Source organism: Doryrhamphus excisus, chromosome 10 (genome assembly GCF_030265055.1).
Source record: "Doryrhamphus excisus isolate RoL2022-K1 chromosome 10, RoL_Dexc_1.0, whole genome shotgun sequence".
Lineage (NCBI taxonomy): Eukaryota > Metazoa > Chordata > Actinopteri > Syngnathiformes > Syngnathidae > Doryrhamphus > Doryrhamphus excisus.
Window position 1 is genome coordinate 17,790,794 of NC_080475.1, and position 25,813 is coordinate 17,816,606.

The 25,813-nt window shown below is 43.4% G+C and overlaps 1 protein-coding gene and 1 long non-coding RNA gene across 6 annotated transcripts in view; both read right to left on the minus strand.

Annotated features, from left to right (window-relative positions):
- Positions 1–1,436: 1,436 nt before the first annotated feature.
- On the minus strand, positions 1,437–4,118 carry LOC131137323 (uncharacterized). The gene is made up of 4 exons (XR_009131882.1): positions 3,587–4,118; positions 2,890–2,956; positions 2,523–2,574; positions 1,437–2,016 (listed from the first exon to the last, which is right to left on the minus strand). It is a non-coding gene; the product is annotated as an uncharacterized LOC131137323 (long non-coding RNA).
- Positions 4,119–5,755: 1,637 nt separating this feature from the next.
- Positions 5,756–25,813, minus strand: part of l1cama (L1 cell adhesion molecule, paralog a) — a 50,105-nt gene continuing 30,047 nt past the window's right edge. For 2 of the 5 annotated variants that reach the window (XM_058085138.1, XM_058085140.1), the window contains exons 3-29: positions 25,180–25,194; positions 23,215–23,317; positions 22,798–23,000; positions 21,707–21,829; positions 20,985–21,155; positions 20,418–20,532; positions 20,016–20,200; positions 19,796–19,927; positions 19,568–19,714; positions 19,261–19,372; positions 18,137–18,297; positions 15,816–15,975; positions 14,782–14,906; positions 14,560–14,661; positions 14,242–14,445; positions 14,096–14,166; positions 13,780–14,005; positions 13,588–13,703; positions 13,299–13,509; positions 12,963–13,085; positions 11,545–11,721; positions 11,342–11,455; positions 11,110–11,259; positions 10,711–10,842; positions 8,648–8,720; positions 8,499–8,510; positions 5,756–8,356 (exon numbers count right to left, since the gene is read on the minus strand). In XM_058085138.1, coding sequence (XP_057941121.1) covers positions 8,107–8,356; positions 8,499–8,510; positions 8,648–8,720; positions 10,711–10,842; positions 11,110–11,259; positions 11,342–11,455; positions 11,545–11,721; positions 12,963–13,085; positions 13,299–13,509; positions 13,588–13,703; positions 13,780–14,005; positions 14,096–14,166; positions 14,242–14,445; positions 14,560–14,661; positions 14,782–14,906; positions 15,816–15,975; positions 18,137–18,297; positions 19,261–19,372; positions 19,568–19,714; positions 19,796–19,927; positions 20,016–20,200; positions 20,418–20,532; positions 20,985–21,155; positions 21,707–21,829; positions 22,798–23,000; positions 23,215–23,317; positions 25,180–25,194 — 3,713 coding nt within the window. In that variant the 3' untranslated portion in view covers positions 5,756–8,106. Of the gene's footprint in view, positions 8,357–8,384; positions 8,721–10,710; positions 10,843–11,109; positions 11,260–11,341; positions 11,456–11,544; positions 11,722–12,962; positions 13,086–13,298; positions 13,510–13,587; positions 13,704–13,779; positions 14,006–14,095; positions 14,167–14,241; positions 14,446–14,559; positions 14,662–14,781; positions 14,907–15,815; positions 15,976–18,136; positions 18,298–19,260; positions 19,373–19,567; positions 19,715–19,795; positions 19,928–20,015; positions 20,201–20,417; positions 20,533–20,984; positions 21,156–21,706; positions 21,830–22,797; positions 23,001–23,214; positions 23,318–25,179; positions 25,195–25,813 lie in introns of those variants that run through there. The other 3 variants (XM_058085142.1, XM_058085141.1, XM_058085143.1) reach the window with 3 other exon arrangements.

Sequence of the window (25,813 nt, forward strand, 5' to 3'; positions counted from 1 at the left end):
AAGGCTGGAAAGGGCTACGGAGCAATTACCAAGCAGCTTGGTGAAAAAAGGTCCACTGTTGGAGCTATCATTAGAAAATGGAAGAAGCTAAACATGACGGTCAATCTCAATCGGAGTGGAGCCCCATGCAAGATATCACCTCGTGGGGTCTCAATGATTCTAAGAAAGGTGAGGAATCAGCCCAGAACTACACGACAGGACTTGGTCAATGACCTGAAAAGAGCTGGGACCACCGTTTCCAAGGTTACTGTAGGTAATACACTAAGACGTCATGATGTGAAATCATGCATGGCACGAAAGGTTCCCCTGCTTAAACCAGCACATGTCAAGGCCCGTCTTAAGTTTGCATATGACCATTTGGATGATACAGAGGAGTCATGGGAGAAAGTTTTATGGTCAGATGAGACCAAAATAGAACTTTTTGGTCATAATTCCAATAAGCGTGTTTGGAGGAAGAAGAATGAAGAGTACAATCCGAAGAACACCATCCCTACTGTGAAGCATGGGGGTGGTAGCATCATGCTTTGGGGGTGTTTTTCTGCACATGGGACAGGACGAGTGCACTGCATTAAAGAGAGGATGACTGGGGCCGTGTATTGTGAGATTTTGGGGAACAACCTCCTTCCCTCTGTCAGAGCATTGAAGATGGGTCGTGGCTGGGTCTTCCAACACGACAACGACCCGAAGCACACAGCCAGGAAAACCAAGGAGTGGCTCCGTAAGAAGCATATCAAGGTTCTAGCATGGCCCAGCCAGTCTCCAGACCTGAACCCAATCGAAAATCTTTGGAGGGAGCTCAAATTCCGTGTTTCTCAGCGACAGCCCAGAAACCTGACTGATCTAGAGAAGATCTGTGTGGAGGAGTGGGCCAAGATCCCTCCTGCAGTGTGTGCAAACCTGGTGAAAAACTACAGGAAACGTTTGACCTCTGTAATAGCAAACAAAGGCTACTGTACCAAATATTAACATTCATTTTCTCAGGTGTTCAAATACTTATTTGCAGCTGTATCACACAAATAAATTGTTAAAAAATCATGCATTGTGATTTCTGGATTTTTCTTTTTAGTTTATCTCTCTCACAGTGGACATGCACCTACGATGAAAATTTCAGACCCCTCCATGATTTCTAAGTGGGAGAAATAGCAAAATAGCAGGGTGTTCAAATACTTATTTTCTTCACTGTATAATATAATAATATATATATTATATATATATATCCCGGTTCTTGTTCCTTATTTGTCCACTACATTCATTCATATCCTGTGCATCTCCTGGACAATTTGGAGTGGCCAATTAACATAGCATGTTTTTGGAATGTGGGAGGAAACCGGAGTACCCGGAGAAAACCCACGCATGCACGGGAGTTTTTATTTATTTATTTTTTTAAATCACATACCAAAGTACAAGGTGGTACAATATGACCATCCAATGACATAATGTGTACCATAGTAAGTGTCAATATAGTGATATATATAGCACATCATGACTGGTTCAAGACTCTTCATCCTTGTATTTAGCAAACATCAACTGCTTGTATTGTTTCTTGAATTGGCTCATCGTTGTGCATTGTTTGAGGTCCTTACTCAATCCATTCCATAGTTTGATTCCACATACTGAAATGCTATGGCTTTTTACCGTAGTCCGAGCATATCAGTGTTTCAAATTTAGTTCTTCCCTGAGATCATATTTCTCCTCTCATCAGGTAGGAAACGGAAACGAGGCAAGACAGGAAATGAGTACCAAAATTAGAGCATACAAGGGGAAACTAAGCTAGAGGGGGAACAAAGGAAGTAGTGGCAAAATAAGGGCGTAGACACAGGAACACAAGAAAAGAGGAAAACGAAGAGAGCTGTCAGGAGGGTTTGAAGCCCAGTCGTGACAGGACCCATCAGTGCGTGGAGGATTCGTGTGATGCTCATCTCAAGTGTGGCCTTGGAGGAACTTTCAGGATTGATGTCCCAGAGGCTGATCTTAGGTCTACCAGTATGCAGATCTTTGAGGTTTGGTAGACTGAGCCTCGTGTACAGAAACAAAGACATGAGCTAGAAACAATAGTAAAAGAAAGACATCTCATACCGTGAGAGAGGAGGTGAGGAGACATTCAAGGTGCATCAAGTATGTCTTCCAACTGCTGGAGCTTATCCCACACTGAAGAAAATTTGGAGTGCCATTTACTTGAGAAAAGCTAGGTAACAATTTGCACGCACAATTCCGAAGTAACTTTTACTTGGGAAATATTCAATTAAAGTTTACTTCTCAGCAAGGATTATTTTTTTTTAATTAAAAATACTCTAACATTATTTGAGATTTACTGTCACAGACACAAAAGGTACTCTCTTTGCTAGTAAATTTTACTCAAAACTACCTTTGAATCTACTTGAATCTACCCCGCCTCTCGCCCGAAGTCAGCTGGGATAGGCTCCAGCATACTCCCACCTTAGTGAGGATAAGCGGCATAGAAAATGAATGAATGAATAACTAAACCATGTTGGTGTCATTCAACAGCTGTACGGTGATCTTACCTTGTCTAAGCTTTTGAAACCAAATTCTTGAGCGTCAATGTCCTTCAATATTCTGTGAAATGGATCAAGAAATTATTTCAATTATGGCAACAATACAAAATCTAAAATTGTCACAATGATTTCAGATTGCGTGCACATTAGTCTAAACTACAAAGCTGCTTGACAATATTTATTGTTTTTTTTAAACAAAACACTCAAAATCAACTTGGTTTTTAATACAAATATTTATATTATATCTTTTTTCCTCACAACGGTATATTGTTGAGGAACTCCATTATCCAACTCTTTTAAATCAACAAAACTTAACAAAAGGCTAAACTGCCATTTACAGATTCAAATAACCATATACGTATTATTGTAATGTTACCTTCTCAGTCAGGCGTCTTAGTTGGTGAAAGCTGCTGTTTTACAGAGAGGACTCTGCTTCCTAGACGCTGTTGACAAGTGGAATAAACAACATTGTAGTGACAAATCGTGAAAATATCATGTGTTACAATATGTGAAATTAAAACAAACGTTTATTTGGTTATACTTGGATTATTGGTAGAACACGGATGACAAAGTTCCCGTACAATATTTTTGACATTAAAATGACCACAGATGCGGTGAACTAACCTTGCTCCAAAATTTATAATCCTTCCAGGCAGGTTTCAGTCATTATTGATATATTGTCAGGGTCTGAACAAGCTCTGCTTGTTGCTGAAATTTTGCAATTCAGTTCCATGGAATACTACTCCCGCTCCCCGTCAGCATCCACAAGACTCAGGTCGCTAGCATACTTCAACAAATGTTTAAGCTACACGCGGTTCCAATGGCTTAGAGGACACCGCTGCTGCCAAAATAATCAAATAACACATATAAGGAATGAATCATTACAGATTTAATAAACATAAAAATCTCCTGTTCTGCAACCGAAAACACATCCACAAAGCTCGCAGTTGATAGCTAGCTAGCTGGCAGGCTAAAGGTAAGCTAATGCTAACGTCGAATATTTCACATTATAACACTGATGTAAACAGATGAGGAAAGGTGACAGAAAAAAATCAAATAAGCATATGATCTACCCATATGGCTCCACATCGCCCTCAAACTTTGCCTTAGGAAGTCTGACGCATGCGCAGAATGGCCACAAGGTGGCCAGGTTTACGCTATTACCCAAGTACATTTTGCTATCTGGTATCAGGTTGTAAAATCAATACATTAGTTATGTAAATATTACTTGGTGTCAGTGATCATATTTACAAATAAATGTGAGGATACAAAGTTACACACAATCATCAAGTAAGGCATTAAATAAAGAGTGAGATTTTTGAGTAAAAGAAGTTAAATAATAAATCCTTGTAAAATTTAAATTAATATTTAAGGTAATAATTACAGGGCCAAAAAAATCCTTTTTTTCAGTGCAGGTGACTGTTGGATGCTAGCCGCTGCCGCCTTCGGATCCCTGGGTTCCCTGTACTGCAAGACTTCGAGAATATCAGTGTCCTGGACGCTGAACGGGAGCGGCAGGACGTTAAGGCACCGTACAGGGCGTTACTTGTTGCTGGGCAGAATCTGTGCTTGTGTCTCAAAACATGAACAATCGCAAATTCCCCCAAGTGTCACACGTCACAGGAGGCGGTTGACGAATGTGTGAGTGTACCGTCACACCCATGTGTGTTTCAGAGGCCTCAACAGAGAGAGTGGTGTTGCATCAGCACCACAACTGTAGACATCAAAATGGCGCTGAAGAGGAGGGCAAAAAAGTTGCCCGGGTGGCTCTTGACCTCTACAATCAAACTGTGGCACGGCGTACACACGCCATCACGCCAAGTGGTTTTGTAAATCATCTTTAGTCATAGAAAATTGCCAAAACAACAGACACCGTGATGGGAGGAAGACAGATGTCACAGGAGTTGATGATGCTTAAACTCCTTCCATGTACGCCTTCACCCATTTAGTGCTTCTTTGGCTGGATGCACTCAGCTGAGTTCTCCACAGGGAGGCACCATTATCAATCCATCAGGTCTTTCTCATCTACTAAGGCTCACAGGGTGCACAAACTAAGGAGATATCTCAGGAGGACATCCATTCTATTCATGACGTGACCGCTCAATTCATTAGTGGTTTGGTTTGACCAAGTCAGGCTCCCTGCAGACTGGAAGAGCAGCGTCAGAGAGACCAGAGCGAGAATCATATACTTGATGCTTCTTATATATGGATAATATATATTTTTTTAAATATATTTTTTATATATTTTTTATAATATATATGTTTTGGCCTTGATGCACATCTGCATTGCCCCCGTTGTGGTCATGTGCTTACTTTTTTGTGTATTTGTTATTTTTTCGCCTGCACGGTGGATGAGTGGTTAGCACGCAGGCCTCACAGCTAAAAGACCTGAGTTCAATTCCAGTCTCGGCCATCTCTGTGTGGAGCATGTTCTCCCCGCGCATGCGTGGGTTTTCTCCGGGTACTCCGGTTTCCTCCCCCATTCCAAAAACATGCTAGGTTAATTGGCCACTCCAAATTGTCCATAGGTATGAATGTGGGTGGGAATGGTTGTTTGTCTATATGTGCCCTGTGATTGGCTGGCCACCAGTCCAGGGTGTACCCCGCCTCTCGCCCGAAGACAGCTGGGATAGGCTCCAGCACCCCCACGACCCTTGTGAGGAAAAAACGGTCGAAAATGAATGAATGAATGTTATTTTTTCGGCTGCACGGTGATCGAGTGGTTAGCACGCAGGCCTCACAGCTAAGAGACCCGAGTTCAATCCCACTCTCGGCCATCTCTGTGTGGAGTTTGCATGTTCTCCCCGTGCATGCGTGGGTTTTCTCCGGGTACTCCGGTTTCCTCCAAAAACATGCTAGGTTAATTGGCCACTCCAAATTGTCCATAGGTATGAATGTGAGTGTGAATGGTTGTTTGTCTATATGTGCCCTGTGATTGGCTGGCCACCAGTCCAGGGTGTACCCTGCCTCTCGCCCGAAGTCAGCTGGGATAGGCTCCAGCACCCCCGCGACCCTTGTGAGGATAAGCAGGAGAAAATGAATGAATGAATGTTATTTTTCCCTCATCCCCTGCATCCAGGTAGTGCTGATCACAACCTAAACAAGCAACCGTAATCCAACAAATACCGCCTCTCGCTGATTGAATCCTAATACAAACCCAATAGTCCTTCCTCTCACACCCAGCGTGACGCATCAATGCCCCCCGGGGACAAAAAGCGACCCATCATCGGGGTTGATTGTTCCACATATTTATTATTGTTAGGTCATATCCAGATACAATGTTAGATTGATGATGCAATTACAGTTGCATTGGCCCTGTATATAGACTTGTATGCTGAATTCCTACGTTTCATACAACCCACAGGCCCCCCCCACCAAGCTTGTGACCTTATCTCATCAGCAACAAATATAGGACTGTTTCATTGGTTTTATTTTTGAACTATAAAGAAACGGCGGGAAAGCAACAGAAAAACACGCTCCCCTTGACACGTCAAAGCAGAGCAGTGGAAAGCTAACACATTTGCAAGAAGAACACAAACACTAATGTTTAGCAGCAGCTAATTCCGTCTCATCTCCATCCCTGTATGAGAATACAGCAGATGATACTATTCGTCCTGAGCGTGTACATGTACAGGCAGGGGCGTCACTAGGTTCTGAGGACAGGGGGGGCTTAGCCCCCTGGAGATGCACAGGATATGAATGAATGTAGTAGACATTCAAAAAAATACAAAATAAATAAAAATATCCATAAAACAATATAAGATATGGGATATAACTTTCCCACTTTTGGACATATTTAGTAGAGATACTCAATTGTTTTAGGCCACCATTAAATGTACACAAGTACACACAATCTACACTGCAAAACCGCTGCTCAAGCTCTGCAACCATTCTGTGCAGTGGACAGTCATTAATTAGAAAATAATCATTATTATATTATTCATTAGCCTATTATTATTACTATCATCATTCTTCTTCTTCTGATTATTACTTGTATTAGCATTAGCATTAGTATTAGCCTGCTTATTGGCTTGCTTCTTAGCCTGCTTATGACATTTGTCAGAGATTTCTTTGGTAAAAAATAATTTAAAATCAATAAAAAATTAAATAAAAATCAATAAAAAATATCCAATTATTTAGGGGGGGCTTAAGAACATTTTGGGGGGACCTAATGACACCACTGTGTACAGTATGTGTGTGTCTGTAAATGAAGGAGTTGCTTCCACCAAAGCAGACAATGCTGGGATGGTCGGGTGACGCTTGGCTTATGGGAAGCTTTTTTGACTGCATCACACAAAAAAACACAGATAGTCACTTCATCACTGCAGTGCATTGGATGGCATGGAAGTAAGCATTCATGTAAGTACTAAGTGACAATAATGTACAATTCCATAACAAACGAAGTAGTGTAGCACAAAGAAGAAATGCTTGCTTGAAGACATTTTAATTCTGCCACGATTGGTTTCTTCATAGCAGTCTTGACATTTCTTAGGGAGGAATAAGATTTAAAAAATCACTTGAACAATAAAATTCAGTCATGATAGGAATAATTGTTTAACTGTAAATACAGCACAACGTCCAAATCATACATTGTGTGTATTGGATTTCAGTATCGGCTGTCTGTCTTGATGATGCAAAGCCTGTCAATCATTTTACTGCATTCATGTGAGTGGAAACCGGGAGTGCTCAGCCACCCCCTCTAATCCGCGAGTATACACAAAATAATCTTCCTCAGAAGAGGTGGCGTGTGCGATGGAGAGGTATGAAGACACGACAGTGTAGGGAGAGACAAAGACAAGCTACATCTTGACACAAAAAATTACAACATCATTTCCAATCATGGCATAACACTTGTGGTGGAAAGGTGAGCAAGTAATGGCAGCAATCTGGTGCACTATGCAAAAGCCAGCAGGCATAGGAACTTGTAAGGACCAGGAGCTATAATACTGTAATATGGCTAGATACAGTAGATACACTTAGATGCAAATATATACACCAGATGCTACTCCCCTTAATGCATTCAGTGTTGTTTATGGTACCAAACCTGGCTTCAGATATATATAAAATATGCCAACGAAGAGAAGAACCGGGCCTTTTTATATGCAAAGTGTTGGAAATGGTGATGAAATCATAAAATGGGAGTAAACGCAAGTTCAAACACAGTTTTAACACATCATTGGCAGTTACATTGTGGGAAACCATCAAATCAAAAAGAATATGAATATCTACGATGTGTCGTCCGTGTGCCATCATGCTTCACTCTCAAGCTGCTCTACATTATATACTGTGGCCTGCCTCCTTGGGTCATTTCTACTCCGTGACATTCTGTTTGAGACGACAAAGGATAAAGTCTTACACACGATACAGATGAAGAAGGATCAGGGAGAGTTAAAGTTTATTTCTCCGTGTCAAGGTTGGTCACATTGTCCACTACTTTGGTCAGAACAGTCCGGTCCATCAGATGACACCACAAACATGGGAATTGTCAATACATTGATTGCGTGTTAGTCGTCAAACTACTCAGCAGGGAACAGGAGTGTATGGGCACGTATGTGTTGACATGTTTTGATGGTCCTCCACGGATCCACGGAAGCTAATCAAGGATGGTGACTTGGTTGGTGAGGCCATTGGGGGAGGGGGAAACAGTGGTGGGGTTGAGCGGGGAGTTGTTCGGCACTTCCCGGCTCTCGCTGGGCCGACTGAACTGGCTGGCCAGCGACTCGTCGAGGTTGATCTCGGTGGTCAGGACACTGCTTCCATTGAAGTCCAGGTTGTCCTCACTGCACAGCTTGCTCTCCTCACACAGCGAAGGCTGGCTGGCGAGGCGCTTCTCCTCCAGGTCGCTGCAACAACAAAACCATGCGTGAAGGAGTCCACGGCAATTTGATTGAAAAAAACAAACCAAAATGGCGCCAGGCACATGCAAGCTGAAGCTAAGCTACTCGGAAAAGTGAAATAATCCAGGTTATGTATATAAGGGCATACCTTTCTAGAGCTCTGCAAAGCAGGATGAAGCATCAGAATCAGGGAGAGAGGACAATGAGGTGAACACAAAAGTTAAAAGGCAAAACAGAAGACAAAGAATTGGGAAACAAGGCATCCGGATCAAAAACAAACGAAACATCACATCACACCTGTACTCTCCGAAAGTCTCGTCCTTCATGGGGCGGGCCTCCGAGTCGATTGGCCCTTCTTCTTTATCTTTCACTGAGAGTGGAACAAAGGGTTGGACTTTATTATCGGCATCATCGCGACCATGTGACAGATCATTTTTACGAGTGTCCAACAAACAGGCACCAGTAACTCCAACTCCGGCAACATGTAATGGCGAACGCCAAAGATGAGGGACATACATATTTTTATGTACACATCAATTCATGTGTGGCTAATGGGGACCCTCCACAGGCGGGGCACTCGGACCCTCATGCCTCTCAGATGTGATCAAAGCATCACCATGCAATCCCCAAAAGTCTTACAGCAACGTCTAATCAATCCATGTCAATTTCGACTTTAAATAATGTACTGATGTAAGCCCCACCCATTTCCGGTTAAACCACACCCACTTCCATTTTATCCGGATACGGATACAAATAATACAGAACACACACCAATTTTGTCATTGGCCTTTGAACTCCTAGCAACAAGCGGCTAAGCAGACAGGTAATGTTACTGAAAAGACAAGGAAGCAAAATTCTACATTTCTTTGATAGATACAACTTTACACAGCAAATTTTGGTCTTTGGAATAAACTCCATGTGAGTTAAAATCAACTCAATCTGAGTGTACATGCGTGACCATCCATTGACTCCACAGGAGAGTTAATAGAACTCTGCTTTTGGAGTTGATCTTTTACCCCCTATTCAGAGTTAAAACTCAACTCTTCTTGGTGTTAAAATACTACTCGAGCATTAAGCTGCGCCGATCCGCCTGTCGACATCACACCCGTGAACAAGACCCAGAGATAGTTGAACTCCTCCACCTGGGGCAGGACCTCATTCCCAACCCGGAGGGAGCACTCCACCCTTTTCCGACTGAGAGCCATGCCCTCTGATTTGGAGGTGCTGAGTCTCATCCCAGAAGCTTCACACTCAAATGGACACCTTGTGTACACATGAAATATACACCTAACTGTGTTTATTTTTGTGTAAGATTGTCTGTGTAGCATTATAGAGTGTGCATACAGGGTCTTACCTGCACACGTACAAATTACAGTCTGGAATTAATGTCTGGAACACGGATAGGCCAGCAACAAACATGCAATGACCACATTTCCGCTATCGATGTTGTGCCAAGATTGCCTGCACTTAGTAAACGTGGCGCTCTCACGTCCGGTTTCTGAGTTCCACGGCACCAGTGGCACCTCTGCCAAAGTGTGTCCGACAATGAGTGCTCCTCCTCGGGCAAGCCAGGTGGACACAGCACCCTCGCATCCTGGTTCTCCTGAGCTCCACCACTCTCGTGTTGCCAACATTACCACTCTTTGAATTCATACACCGAAAATCAGGAGTTTCCAAACAGTAGCTCAGCAGCTAGCAGTAGATCCTAGCCACTTTTCAAGCTAGTTCTCGAGAGGTTTCATTCATTCATTATCACCTCCTATACAGACAAAATTAAAAAGTAAGGTTCGGCAGTAGTCCGGAAGTACTCCCGGGCACTTGGGAGTGTGACCAATCACAGCGTGCGCAGAGGCAAGCCGTGGTTGGAATAAATTAAAACAGACCATTTTGGAAATCCAAATAAATACAGCTGGAATATGTGCATATTCTGGAAGATCTAGAAAGCTTTCTTTGTGGGTTATTGTGTGTAGCTGCTCTGTAAGGGTATAAAAAGTGTGGTTCAGTGAAGGCTGCAAATAAGATGGTTATCCAAGGGACAACTGAAGAAAATAAGGCCAAAAACAGCACAATCAGGAGCTGTGCTAACGTTCCCAAAAAGCTAATTGCAGGTACACATGTGTGAAATATTAATATTGTAATTCATATAATAATTAATATAATCAAAAGTACAGAAGCATTACCTTGGAGTATAATATTTTACTCAATTACAAGGTAAAATAATGTGATTTTTTGAGGGTCATTGCTTTCATCATAATTGCTACAGATGATCTTAAAAATATGATTTATTTCACCCTGTTAAAAAGAATCAAAATGCATTCACAAATCTACAACAAAGGCTCTCCCTATTGGTTGACACTTGCCTGAATACTTCCCCCCTTTGTTCCTTCGGACAAAGCAGAGGATGAGTAGTACGAGCAGCAGCAGCCCGATGGCGCTCACAAGGCCGATGAACCATCCCTGGGTTGCGAAGCTTGGCTGCACCTCTGTGACTTCTTGAGAGTAGATGGATGTCAGTTACAATACACATGACACAAAGTCAAATACACAACGAGGCGGAAGGCTTTAAAAGAAGACATCCATCTCATCCAAACAAGACAGCGCATTATGTATTCTGACAGTGTGGCATCTCACTGGGGAAATGAAAAAACATACCAAAGAAATCACCTCATGAGGCTAATTTCACTTCTCAAGCATTGCGGGGATCTACAAGTTCTCTGTGGGATTTGCTTTATATTTAGACCCAGGAACCCTAGTAATACCTGTTCCTGGTGTGTCAATCTCAGTCTGAAAGAAGGTGACGTTGCTGTGGGTGAAGCGCAAATGGTAATGGGAACCAGGTCTCAGGTCCTGGAGTTGATAGAAGAACTGGGAGGAGTCCACCTTTTCTGTCTTCTTCCATTTATCAGCATCTGCATAGACAATAGAAGATCCTCCCTCAAATTCATTGTTCGGTTGACTGCACAGGAAGTCCACAGGAAAGAAACGCTATACCATTCTGTCTTAGATAGTGGATATGGAATCGAACATTCCTGTGCCTCTTCTTGGCCACCCAGCTGATGTTAGCAAAGTTATCACCAGGAAACACGCTGATGTTGACTGGGGGGGCTGTAAAACATCGATACGGAGGTACAGCATCCATGACCACGTCATGCTAAAACGTGTGGTCTGTGTGAAGGAAGAGGTGTACTGTGTACCTCCATCCAGCGTGGTGGCACCTTCCCTCATGATGGGCTCTCCATCCCCGGTAGCAGTGCGCCCCCTCAGGAAGAAGCGGTAGTGGCTGTGGCGATCCAGGCCCTTCAAGGTGAGGTGGCTTATTTTCGGGTCATTTATTTTCTCCTCTTGCATCGGGCTGTCATCACTCTCTACAACTGAGGCAACGTTGACACAAGTCATGAGAATCTCTCTTTGACTTGATTGATCAGAAATATTGGTTATTATTCAGCTATGTGTTTTGCGTGGAAGTGATGCTTGGGACTTTTAATGAGCAGTGTGAAGTGGGTGATTCAAACATGGCAATAAACATAATAATAATCTGTCACCCTTGTTGGCTGTATTTTTCTCAAAAGCACCGCATCGGGTACTACAAGCAGTTTTCCAACTGACTTTATATCACCAGCCAAACAGTCCAAACAGTGACTAACCTCAGTGACTGATGCATGATCGTGCCAACTATCTTGAAAAAAATATGTGCCGTTACGTTATGAAACAAGTTTAAGATTGCAAGGTGCATACTGCAACGTATTAAGAGGGGCGTAATATTTTAGCATGCTAAAATATAGCCATACATGCAGGATGCTTGATGCTTGAAGTGCATCTAATGTTGTGGCCAGTTACTGTTGCTCTATTAGTTAGGAAATCTATTAGGATGATCCCCCCCCCCCCCCCCAACATTCCATAACAACATTCCGTAACCCACAGTTGAAGTAGCTTAAAATGAATGTCTCAAAGTGTCCGACCTCGCACTGTAATGACGCACTGCAAGAGGGCTTGCTTATGCAGATCCACAATCGTCATCAAATCCACATTTGTGTCAAGATTTTGTCTTATAGAAGGCTGTGGTCTTAAACTTTTAACCAGCTGATGTACAGCCTGTTGCACCCTAATGCTTCTTTGCAATCAGTTGCTTGCTCAAACATTTTTTTGTCTCAATCCTATTTCTTCTTCTAACCGATGTTCCAGGCTTGACAATATTTCATTCATTCATTCATTTTCTACTGCTTTTCCTCACGAGGGTCGCGGGGGGTGCTGGAGCCTATCCTAGCTGTCTCCGGGCGAGAGGCGGGGTACACCCTGGACTGGTGGCCAGCCAATCACAGGGCACATATAGACAAACAACCATTCACACTCACATTCATACCTATGCACAATTTGGAGTGGCCAATTAACCTAGCATGTTTTTGGAATGTGGGAGGAAACCGGAGTACACGGGGAGAACATGCAAACTCCACACAGAGATGGCTGAGGGTGGAATTGAACCCTCGTCTCCTAGCTGTGAGGTCTGTGCGCTAACCACTTGACCGCCGTGCCGCAGCTTGACAATATTTGTATGCCATAAATCGAATTGTCAAATACGGTAAAGCGCTAGATAAGGAATAGAAATAATGCTCACTCTGTAGGTATTGCAGGAGGTATCCAATTAGAATTCCATTGGGTTGACTCGGTGGTGTCCAACGCAGGGTCATTTCTGTCTCAGATGGACTGTCCAGCGTCAGAGATGTTGGGGCATGAGGAACTGGTGAAACGACACGCTGTCTATTAAAAGGGTCTTTTTGATAGCATTTGACAGCCACTCATTTTCTGCAGCAAATAACCGAACAGAACATCAATCACAACATTTCTATTCTTTCTCTGAAGATCACTGTCCTTTTCTCAAGCTTCCTGGCAATCACAGAGCGTCTCCTCCCATTACATCTCCACTCTTCCATCTTTCCCCTCCCTTTCTTACCTCCCTCAGCAGTGTTGAATGACAGCATCTCACAAGGCGGGCCATCCCCTTTACTGTTGAACACACTGACGGTCAAGGTGTAGTGGGAGTACGGTTGGAGATCGCCAATAACCTTCCTCTCCTCGTTGGCCCCAGTCACCACTATGGTGGTGATGGACGGCTCCCTTCGAGCTCTGTGGTGGCTCAGAGACCTGACTCTGGTCAAGTGAATCTGGAAGACGACACTTTTTCAAATGAAACAACCTATAGATTCAACAGATGTTGAGGAGTGCCACACTCGGGTGGCTACCTTGTAGCCAAGCAGGTGACCTCTGACCGTCTCTCTGTCTATAGCAGCCCAGGTCACCCTGATAGCGGTGCTGTTCAGTCGGACCACATCTACATTCATGGGGGCCTCCAGTGGAACTAAAATAATGGACAAAATTGTAATAATGAAGTACTCATGCTGGTAAAACAAGGTCATGCTGGAAAACAATCTTACTATTCTCTCCTGAGTAGCCAATAACAGGGTCCGGCTCAGGCCCCTCCCCCTTTTCATTAATAGCCTGCACTTTGATCTCAAATGCAGAGAAGTTGCCGATTCCATTGACAACAAATGGTGGCGCTGTTGTGTAGTTGGTGTGCCAGATGGGCCCACTGCCCACCACCCGCCTCCACAGGACGCGGTACTTGAAGTCAGGCCCGTTGAAGCTCCGTTTATCCATTTCCTGTTGTAAGAGGAATAATAACCAATGAGGCACGAGAAACCATCAACGAGAAACAGTTGATGCTGCTTCATGTCATTGAACATCCGCTACCTCCCAGATGATGACAAGTGTATCTGGGTCAATGGACTCACTCCTGACATCTTCAGGGTTATTGTCTGGTGCTGTGATCATAAAATGTGAGGTTAAAAGCATGGTGGTGAAAATGTGAGGTCATAAATGCTGCAAATAGCTCTGACCTTCAGCAGCTGTGTTGTAGATTTCCGAGGCTTTGCTGGGATCGCTCTTCCCCACTTCGTTGATGGCAATAATGCGGAAACGATAAGACATGTAGGGCCACAGAGACAGACTGGCACGCTCTGTGTTCCCTGATACTCGGCTCAACTCTTCCCAACCCTTCTCGTTTGATTTTGAACCCTGATCCTCAAACTCAATCACATACTCTGCAGAGATACAGGACATATTTTTAAGGATATGTAGACATCGATGGAGCCATGCAGAAACTTCCTTGACCTGTAATCTATTCATAACAATATGTGTGTGTGTCAATACTCAACCTATGACTGGGCTATTGTGTTCATCTCCAGGAGTCCAGCTGAGGGTGACTGTACGTTGTTTAGGTTGGGTCAGTTGCAGAAGGACAGGAGGGTCCGGACGATCTTTAGGAATTATAATGCGTCATTATTATAATGTTTTACAGACTAAAGAGGAATGCAACCTAGTGTTTTTTAAAGGAGTATTTATCATTACCATTGATTACCATTGAGCAGTGATCTTACCATACAGAGTGAGTGTGCCGGTTGCTTCGGCCATGTCCAGATTAGTGATGACCTGACACGTGTAGTTTCCTTCATCTTCAGGTTCTGCATTAGCAATAATTAAGTCCGGTCCTTCGAATGTGTACCTATCAAAGGAACGTCATGCATCTTAATGCTTGTTTACTTTTGTTGTGTTTATAGTGTTTGTGCATTATAGTGTTTGTGCATTGTGTATTGAGTTTTCTTGGTAAAACAAAAACATATGAAATTATGGGCTCTAATTTAGTGGCACAACACAAGGTGGCGCAGGGAGGCGGAGCGTGGCCAACCCCACACAGTGGTAATTTTGTCCAGCGCACCTCTATGCGCAGCCAATTTGGTATACTGGGCTGCGGCAAAATGGGCGCGGCGGCTCACCAGGGGAGACGTCCACATTTTCAGCTTTGCGCGGTGAACATTTCGTGACAAAACAGAAAGATTGCCAGCTCCGACCTGGTCTATTCTTGGTGCAGGCAAAGCGCACCCTGCGCAGTGCTAAATTGGCAGGTGCACAGTGCACACACATCACCAAAACCTCACAGGCAGAGTGTCTGGGCATGCAGCCCGACTACGAGCGTAGAGCCAGTCCCGATTTTATTCGTTACGGGATGTAAAAAAGATGGCGTACATGCAAGGAGGAGATCTCGAGCATATACCATCAAAGATGCCTGGATCAGCCTGCTGCTGTGTTTAATTTGACTGTCAGTTACAGTGGTGGTCTACATGGTGACGTGCATCATGGCCTCTGATGTGCAGTCCAGTGGGCCCGGCACACAAAGGCAATGAGAGGCGTCCATTTGATTGGTTAAGATTACAGTTCGCTGTGTTAAACCCTCTTTTTGCCACTTGCGGCGGTGGGAGGGACAGAGGCGTGGGTGCACTGAGCTGCGCCAAACTTAGCCGCTCACAAAAATTGCAAAGTGCGCTCGCCACACCCCATTGGCGCGGCGTAGATGAAGCACAAGGCAGTTGCGCTGCCCCTGCGCCCAATGAATGACTCGTGTGTGAAATCTCACTTTTCGTCACTTTCAGATGCAAACAGCTTGTGGTCGTTCTTTCGCCACTGAATGAGTGGAGAGGCGAGCTTGGGGTCCACGAGGGAAAGACAAGTGAAGATAGCCGTCTGTCCAGGCTGCACCTTCAGAGACTGAGGAGGTGAAAGGATCACTGTCCTGTCTGCAGGAGAAAGCAAAGCGACATAAAACACTGAAGCATTCAACCTGTAAAAGACACCTTCACCGAACCTGCTGACTAAAACGATGGCTACAAGGATGAGGAAGCCAACATTTTAAGTTGTGGTCCACTCAAAACTTGCTAATTTTTTGCAGTGTTCAAACACCACCAGGACAGAGCCGCAGGACTGCAGAGACTGTTGATATTTTTAAAAGAAGATTAAAGACACACCTTTTTAATCAGGCTTTTAACTAATATTTTAAACTCTTCTTACATTTTTTCGTTTTAGTCCTATTTTATGCTTTTAGTCTTTAGCTTTTAACTCCAGTGTTTCCTCAGGGGGGGTCCTCCACACAGGGGGCTGTGTCGGGTCTGCTGATGGGGGTGCTGTCCTTGGGTCCCTTTGACCCGGCCGGCTGGGGGTTCCTCCCTTTGATGTGGGGGTCCGCCCGTCTGTTGGAGTCGGGGGGTGCCTGGGTGCTGGTCCCCCGATGGCACGGCCTGCGGCTCCTCCCAGTGTGGACGGCCCCAAAGGTGGCGTTTCCTTGATTCTCAGTGCCATGCCATGTCTCCCTACTGTGTGTGATTGTGTGTGTGTGTGGGTGTGTTTAGTATGGAGGGAGGGGCTTTCTTTGTAATTTTTTTCTTTTTAATTGTGGTAATTGTTTTTAATTCTGTAAAGCACTTTGTGTTGCATGTCCTTGCAGGAAAAGTGCTCTACAAATAAAGTTGATTTGATATGATTACCACATGATGAAAAACATGTAAAAAGACAACTACCATGTTAAATTCATGATAAATAGTAGCAAATACAACCTTACGGTCACCAAAATATTTGTCAGTGATCACCATCGTAATGTTGGGATGACTTCACAGGATGAAATTCCAGTTAATATCAGAACTACTCCATAAAAGCATGATATTCCTGTCAGGTTTTTGTGTCCTTTTTTGTGTCACGATCCAGGATGAAATCATCAATGAAGAAAAGAGCAAAGATTATCTAAGACTGTTGCTGTCAAAGTTAACACGGACATTTTCTGTAGCAGTTTTTTTTTTGAGGGCCAAATTAGTTTCATGTTGGATATTCGTCTCTGTTGCTGTTAATTTCCCGTTGGCAGTTAGATATTCAGCTCCATAGCAACAGCGGTATTTCCCCCTCACTGTGCCCGGACTGCTCTCTCATGGTGCAGTGAATGTATGGCAATATAATGTGCTCTTATACACATTTGTAGCTATTACACAATTAGCTTCATTATTTTATAATGTAAGATGAATGTCTACATGAACAAACGCAGCAAATGTAATCATGAATGTTGCATCTCTGTGTGCAGCTTGCGATGTCTTCATCTTTGCCAATAGCGAGTAAGGAGGGCAACTTAATGCCAGCTGAGCGTTTACACGATTGACCCAAACTACTACCGATCGACAGGTAACTCGTGATCAACGTAATGACCACCCCTGATCTAAATGCTTACCGAATCATTTACCTCAAAGAGATTTCCTACTGTAGTTGTAATAGATATATTGGGATTAATTTTGAGTAAACTATGGACAAATTAGATTAATGGCATTTATTTTATCATTTAATTGATTTATCTAAGTAAATTATTTTATCTAAGATTCCTTTAATCATCACGATAATGAACAGTAAGTCCATCCATGGCTGCACGGCGGTCGAGTGGTTAGCACGCAGACCTCACAGCTAGGAGACCCGAGTTCAATCCTGTGTGGAGTTTGCATGTTCCTCCCCCATTCCGAAAACATGCTAGATTGTTGAATGTGAGTGTGAATGGTTGTTTGTCTATACTATGTGCCCTGTGATTGGCTGGCGACCACTCCAGGGCGTATCCCGCCTCTCGCCCGAAGAAAACTGGGATAGGCTCCAGCACCCTCGTGGGGATAAGCGGTAGAAAATGAATGAATGAATGAAGTCCATCCATTTTCTATGCCATTTATTTTCGCAAGAGGGTTTGCAGGAGTCTATCCCAGTTGACTTCAGGTGAGAGGTGAGATACAATCTGGACTGGTCGCCAGTCGTGTAACAATTACAACCATGGAATTTCCATTTCACCTACGACTAACAATTTCAAAATATATATAGACTAGAAGATAGAGGTCTGTGCAGGTTGGGTGAATATGTCACATGAGCGTGTCTTTCACTTACTGAGCACCTCCAGCTCTGCACTAATGGACAAGTTGGTGTTTTGCACAGTGCAAGTGTAGAAGCCCTCGTCGTCGTGTGTGATATTGGAGATCTCCAGCCCTCCAGTGGTGAGAGGGTTCATTCTGGAATCCGCCAGAAGGGTGGAGGCGCTGCCACCGTTCCTGTGAATACAACACAACCACACAGAGGTACAGTATTACTGCAAAATTATTGCAAAAACTCAACTTTTTCTGGCATCGTCAGAGAGTTTTCTGGTATTTGAGGGAAGCACGTTTGAGCTGCAGTTTGTATTCTCACTTCGGACATCCGAACTAAGACAAAAGTTTATTTACGGTTCTAAACATAATTAAGGTGTTTTTACTCTTTTTTTGGCACTCCCTGTCCCTCATATGCAAACAAATCGCAAAACATTAGCCAATGGCATCATCGAGCTTCTTCTCGGACAGCCAATAGCTATTTTTCTTACTGAAGAGTAGGCAACAGTGTGGCGGAGCAGCAACGCACCCCTCCCTGCCATTTGTAGTTAGACAGGTTTAGTCGCTCCTCTTCCAGATGCAGGATGTTCCCAGTCTTCCTTCTATTCTCCATATGTGATTCTTTACAGGGGAATATTTTATGCTCCACACCCAGATTGTCGGGAAGTGACATGCATACACAAAATTATGACATCACACGCATTGCTGTGTGTTAAAGGGGACCTATTATGCTCATTTTGTACTTTGTATTGAGTTGTGGACTGCTATAGAGCAGCTACACACAATAACAACACACAAAGCTATATGGATCTTCCAGAATCTGCACCTATTCAGCTGTATTTCTTTGGATTTCGTGGTTCCTGTGAAAATGGTCTGTTTTAATTTATTCCACCCACGGCTCATATTAATGATTTTTCAGGATATTGGTATACAGAAACTAAATTCTAACGCAATAATAACACAACAACAATAAACCCACAAGATATAATTGCAACCCTGCATATATTTCATATATTTCAATGTTTCTATCGACCTTCCCCGGTAACTATTTACATTTAAGAGTAATTCTGTTAGTAATTCAATTACTTTTGGGGGAAGGCAACTGGTAAGTAATTACTTTTTTAAAGTCTTTTGCCAAACCCAGCTTACCATATGACTTTTGGTTTCGGAGATCCAAAGCTTTCACATTCGAGCAAAACCTTCTGGCCCTCAGTAACCGTGTAGGTGTTGCCATCCTCAGTAAGGATCTGGGGAGGCAGCTCTGAAACAACAAACCAACATTTAGATTTTGAAGGTTTGAATGTTTAAAGGGTCGACATGGACATATACTATATGGACCAAAATAACACAAACACCACTCAGAAATTAAGCATTATCACAGAAAGCTTTATACATATTTTGGACAATTGTATGCTATATTTGCTATTTGGGGACTATTATACCAGGAAACACTCACCAATGACATAAACGTTGGTGTTGATGAGGATAGTTCCGTGCTTATTGGAGGCCTGGCACTGGTAGATGGCAGTGTCTCCAAAATTGACGTCTTTCAGGATGAGAGAACCGCTGGCTGTTAGAGTGCGTCTGGGGTCTTTGTCAGTCGCTGGTCCAAAAAAATCCAGACACAGTCGGTAAATACCGGGGTATACCGCATGTGTAAATGTGAGTATTGACTCGTACTGACATGAGAGGGGGATTCCATTGATCATCCAGGTGATGGCTGGAGAAGGGATGCCCTCTGCCTGGCAGTCTAGTCTGACATTCTCACCTGGAGCATACAACTGACTGACTGGCTCTTTGGTCCAGTATGGAGCAGCTATTGACCAAAAACACATCTCATGACATTCCTCATTTTCATACAAAACATGATTACGGTATAATGGTTTGCTTTGTGTTTTCCACACCTTCCACTGTCACCGTGTAAGTGTGTGTGATCCTCCCTTGGGAATTGTCAGCTATACACTGGTACTCCCCTGCATCGCTCTCAGAGATATTGGTGAAGCGCAGACGGCGGTCAAACATCTCTTTGTCGGTGCGGGATTCCGACAGTTCCCCGTCCTTCCTAACCCACAGCACTTTGGGAGTTGGACTGAAGAGAAGAGAATAAGAACAGAAACATGATTAAACACAAGAGAATGTGGAGATTAGATGATGCGAGGAGGTACGTTAGCAAAGGACAACCAAGGCAATGATAATGGAATGAAAAGTGTATACAGATGTCAGGCAGGTAAGAATCATCAAAGGTGTGTTCACCGCTTTATAATGGCCACACACAAATGCATGTACATGCACACTTAGACACTTACTAGCCTTCGATGATGCACTCGAGCTCTATGGTCTGGCCCCTGAGTGCCTGGTAAGTGCTGTGTCTTCCGGTAGGTCTCATCATGAGGGGACTCCTGTTCCGCAGCACTGTGTTGGCTGGAACAGGAACATTCAACCACAACATATAAACATATACTAACACATGTGTCACTTTGCCAGCTACCGTAGAAACCCTCAACCGCCACATATACAGGTCTTGGTTTTAACATTTAAGGGTCTCTCTGATGTCTGCTTGTATCACAAACGAGATGGCATTGATCACTCTATGAAGGTCCTTAACTCCTGTTTCCATGCAAGTGCTAGTGGGCAGAATAATGCTGCTCAGATGATGTTGTGCTTTATTTAGCTGACCTTCCTAAAGCTGATGGCATGGTGTTCTTCTTTATACCACAAATTAGTTGGGACTGAATCAACACAACCACACAACTGACCAGAATTGCCAACGTTTCATGTATGTATTATTATGCCCCTCCTTATTGTTACCAGCTGATTCATTGACGTCAATAAACATAAGATCAATGACTTTCTGGATTTATCATCAAACTTACAGGGGTTGACGGTCAGAGTCACAGGCTCTTTTGCCAGGATGGTGCGAGTTGCAAGATATTGGACATTGCAGGTATAGTCATTCCTGCTGTCCTCCTTTTTTAGGTGGGCAAAATATAAGTTACCATCTTTGCCCACCACAACCCGCTCACTCAGGTGGATGTGACGGAGCTCTGCAGGGAGAAATGTCAGAATGTCATAGCGCTGTATTTAAATGAAGGTTGATATAGAGACGTATACAAAGTAGATAAGATGATGCTTGACAAGAAAAACACAAAAAACAGAAGCTAAACAATAGTTATTTGTGTATTAACTGTGATCAAATTGTTGGATGAGAAGTGATGCACAAAGTATCCAGCAACGCTGTAAGGTACACAAGGTACAGCAATAAGGTACACAAAATAACAGCAGTTCATGAGGAACGAACCGACCTAACCCTAACCATTATTCATTAGTTCCTCATTAGTTCTTATTCAGCCAAAATATCACAAGGAATTCTCAGTTCTCTACCATTGCAGACTAAAGTCACATATTGTTACATGAATACAGTTTTAACAGTCAGCAATATTATCTTTGATATAGATCATTTTCAGTGTTGAAACTGGTAAGTGTACCTAATGAAGTGTCCTGTGATTATCAATAGACCATAAAGAAATGGGAGGTTCTTGGAGAATGTGGCAGGAAGAATGACGTGAATGTCGAAATAGAGGGATAATATACTCACTCCAGTCCATCCAGTGAATGATAGGCTCCATCGAGCTCTGTGGGGGGTTACATTGCAGAACAATACTGCTTCCTTCCTCAGATTTCACATTCACTTTTTTCTCTTTCTGCTGAGTTGGTGGGACTAAAGAAGGGTAGGAAAGAGAAGTACACACTTGTGATCGCAAAAGGTTGACACCACAATCTGTAAACACGTGTGCTGTATTTAGATTTTGTAGGCATCACCAAGGAAGTCTTGGCAATCATCATTTATCATATAAAAGGAAGGGGTGGGGGTGGGGGGCGATGCTAGTTCATCTTTTGTGTTGCGAAAGTGGAACAATGTGATTTGTGAGTTCTGTGCTATATTTGCTTCCTGCCCCCCCTCTGCTCATGGTGCATAACCCCACGGGAGAGACTCAAAAGGGTTTCCCATGATGAGAGATCCCATTATGCGTGACGTCTTTGACCTGACACCAGATCCCATCACCTGAGTGATGGGACAATGACTAAAAAAATCCACATGCTGGTAAAGACGCTTACATTAAATACTGCTTGCTGTCATTGCTGGTGAGGTTTGATGACACAATGCTTGTCAACTCTTGTAGAGCCAATTTACTATTGCGCAGGGTGCGCTTCGCACCCCAGGTCAGAGCTGGCGATCTTTCAGCGCACCTTTTTGTCAGGAAACTTTCACTGCACTTAACCTGGTGCGCCGCCATGCCCATCTCGGCACAGCCCAGTCTAAGAAATTACCAAATTGACTGCGCGCAGTGGTGCGCCGGACGAATTTACAATTGCGTAGGGTGCGCCATGCCGCGCCACCTTCCACTGTTCCATAAATATCAGTGCTTTTATTGCAAGTTTGACAGACGTTGGTCTTATAACTTAAGGGCGGTGGCGATAGGAATAAAGTGACTCATGTGCGCTACGCACGTTTGACTTACAGATTCTATCTTGGGTGCGTGGTGAGCTTGCTCACCACAACTACGTTCTCCACAAATTAAAAAAAAATGCATTTTGGGGAACACCACAAATCTCAGAGCCAAAAAATCCTAGGTTGGTTGTGAATGAAGAATTTTTAAGACGAATCGATCTTGGATGTGCTCTCACCATCTGTGTTGAGTATGGCCTCACTGGAGACGGCCGTCCCAAGCTCGTTGGATGCGTAACACACATATTTGCCCTGGTACTGCTTCATGGTGTCCATCGTGTTACTGAGTGTGTAGAAGGCGAATGAACCGGAGCGCTCAGTCACCTTCAGCTCAGGGTCGGTGCCTGGATCAAACTCCTCTCCATCTTTCGTCCATCGGAAACTTGAACAGAAAATTAAAAAAAACATTTGCTTTTAACTGGATGTGCTTATGTGACTGAATTTCAGAACCAAAATAAATGTAAGCCCTGATGGGACTCTTGAACTTATGAAGTCTAATTGTGATCATTCATCCTCTACATTACAGTAAATACATTTAGCTAGGATTGCTTAATGACATTCATCCTTGGTCCATGACAAAGATGTTGGATACGAACATGGGAGGAGGGTTTCCTGAAGCTTCACAGGTCATGACGAGGTCTTCAACGCTGAAGACGGTGACAGACCCCGGCTGAGTGGTGATGACTGGAGGCCTCTTGACTACAAGGAGCAAAAACATGCATCATTGTAATGCAGACATGCGCATAATGGTGAACTTCTAAAGGGGACCAAAGAAATCGGCATTGGAGCACTTTTTGGGAGTAAAATCAAGCAAAATATTGGGGTTCCCTCCAACCACCATCATGTCATGAGAGAAAACAGCATCCAAGACTTTTTATTGTGGAAAGATATTTAGCTTTTTCTATGTAATTTTTATTTCTACTTATGTTTTATTATTTGCTTTGTTACACTTGAATGACAGCCAAGAATGTTGAAATGTTACTTAAAACGTTGCAGGTACAGATTGAATAGGTTTTATGATGGCTACAGTGTGACCAAAGAATTAGGTAACTACTATGACCGTTATTTCATTTCAATTTGAAATTAAATGTCCCTCTAAGACTGTGCAGACTGATTATTCATCTTCTTGTTAAACAATCATTCCCACTCACATTCATAACTATGGACTAGGGATGAGCCGGATGCTTGTCTGTCAATGACAAAATAAACGTAAAATACGATATTCCACATGAACATGAAATATCCGCCAAACACTTGCTGAAGCCAGAAGCAGCACACTTTTGCCGGGGAAGGTGCATTAGTGTTGGAACACGCTGTGCGTCCACATGGCACCCTCACGTCCGGCTTCTGAGCTCCATGAGTCTGACAAAGTGTGTCCGACAATGAGTGCTCCTCCTCGGGCAGGTGAAGCTGGAGGCAGCGCCACATGTCCGGCTGCACCAGCAGTGCCTACGTTACACGGTCCTATACAGACTTTAATTCATTTATCATCATACATGATGTGTTTGTTTTCGGTTGAAGTATGTTTTTGTGCTCATTTGTCTATTTTAAGAATAGTTTTTAGAAAACATGGAGTAAATCAATTGTATATTTTGATATTTCTACTATTGTCTATGCCCCATACGTATCCGTGGTAACGGAACCTGTCTGCCTTGTACAGGGTCCTAGGCCTACCCTCGGTGTAGCGACACTATTCCCCGCAGCTCTCTGGTCATGCCACACATAGATTCAATAATTAAATAGACCTACTCGGCTTTGATTGACACTGTCAGAGGGGTGTTGATTGTAGTACAAGTATATGCTGGTGTATAATTGCAGTATATCATACCGACTGGTTTTTCTAATATTTTGGCTCCGCCGTTTGGAATGGGAGTGACAGATTTTACAAAATGTATTGTACTGCAGTTCTACACTACTGCAAATGACACTTTTTTAAAAACAACTCTCTTGTCGGGTAAATGAGTGTAATATACAGTAGAGAGGATGAAGGTGTTGCTGAGGAAGCAGAGTGGAATGATGGTGCTGGTGATGATGCAGCAACCGACGGAGGCAGACGAGACGGCCCAACGGACAGTTAGTTGGAGAGAGAGAGAGAGCGAGAGAGAGAGAGAGAGAGAGGGAGAGAGAACAAGGGAATCCAATGAAAGGTAATAAGCCTCTTTCCTCTTCCTGATCAAATTAAAGTTCAGGTTGGGGGCTGTGCTGCATTACAGGCAGAAAATGAGAGATGAGAGATGAGAGCGCGGTGCTTTGGCTACACTTTTATTCCCCAAATGCCGCTGATGTGACAGCACACAGTCTGAACCATCTCACAATCATCCCACCTTTGGAGGCTACAAAGCACACGCAACCTAACAATCTACTGCATGCATAATGAAACAGATGCTTAAGCACGTACAGGTACGACGCTGCAAATGCTGGATTCATTAAAGTGCAGCACAGTGTAAAGATTTTTTATGTGCTGTGATAGAAAGTCCTGTGGCAGCATAATGGAAGTGTCAACAACACGCTTTGCCAGCACCTGCATTACCAAAGATTGGAGTCAAGTTAAAAGCACTTACGGTCACTTATGTGGTCTTATGTGGTCCGCAGTGAAGGCCAGAAAGTACGCATGAAGAAAACAATGTTTTAGTTAAAGTACACCAGAGAAATATACATAGATAGACAGACAGATAGATAGACAGAGAGATAGCCTACTATAATGGTTCTATTTTTTTTCTGATTGTATTCTATTAACAACATGGGTAAATAATAGATTTGGTCTTTCTAGCATTGCTAAAATAAATGTAATGGCACATTCTCATTGTGTTGTACAACAAAGACAATCATGAATACACCAAGTATGAGAACAATTATGCTACATTGAAGATAGCACACATCATTGTCCACGTTGACACATCTCCTGTATTGATCCTTATCGCAGGTCACCTCAGTGAAAGTCACCAGCTCACTAATTGAAAGGCAGGAGACAAGTTGACCTTTTACATCTTTGACCTGCTAGTCTTTTTCCTTCCTCCTCCTCCTCCAGATTATCATCCACCATTCTACGCTCTCCGCCCTTTCACCTCACCACCATCTTTGTATCGCTCCTTTGGGAATTAGATTGGCGGATTTACGGCTTTTGGTCTGCATTTCAGTGAATGCGTGAGCATAAGAGCATGTTTGCTGCTGCTTTGTACACACACTGAGTGGGCG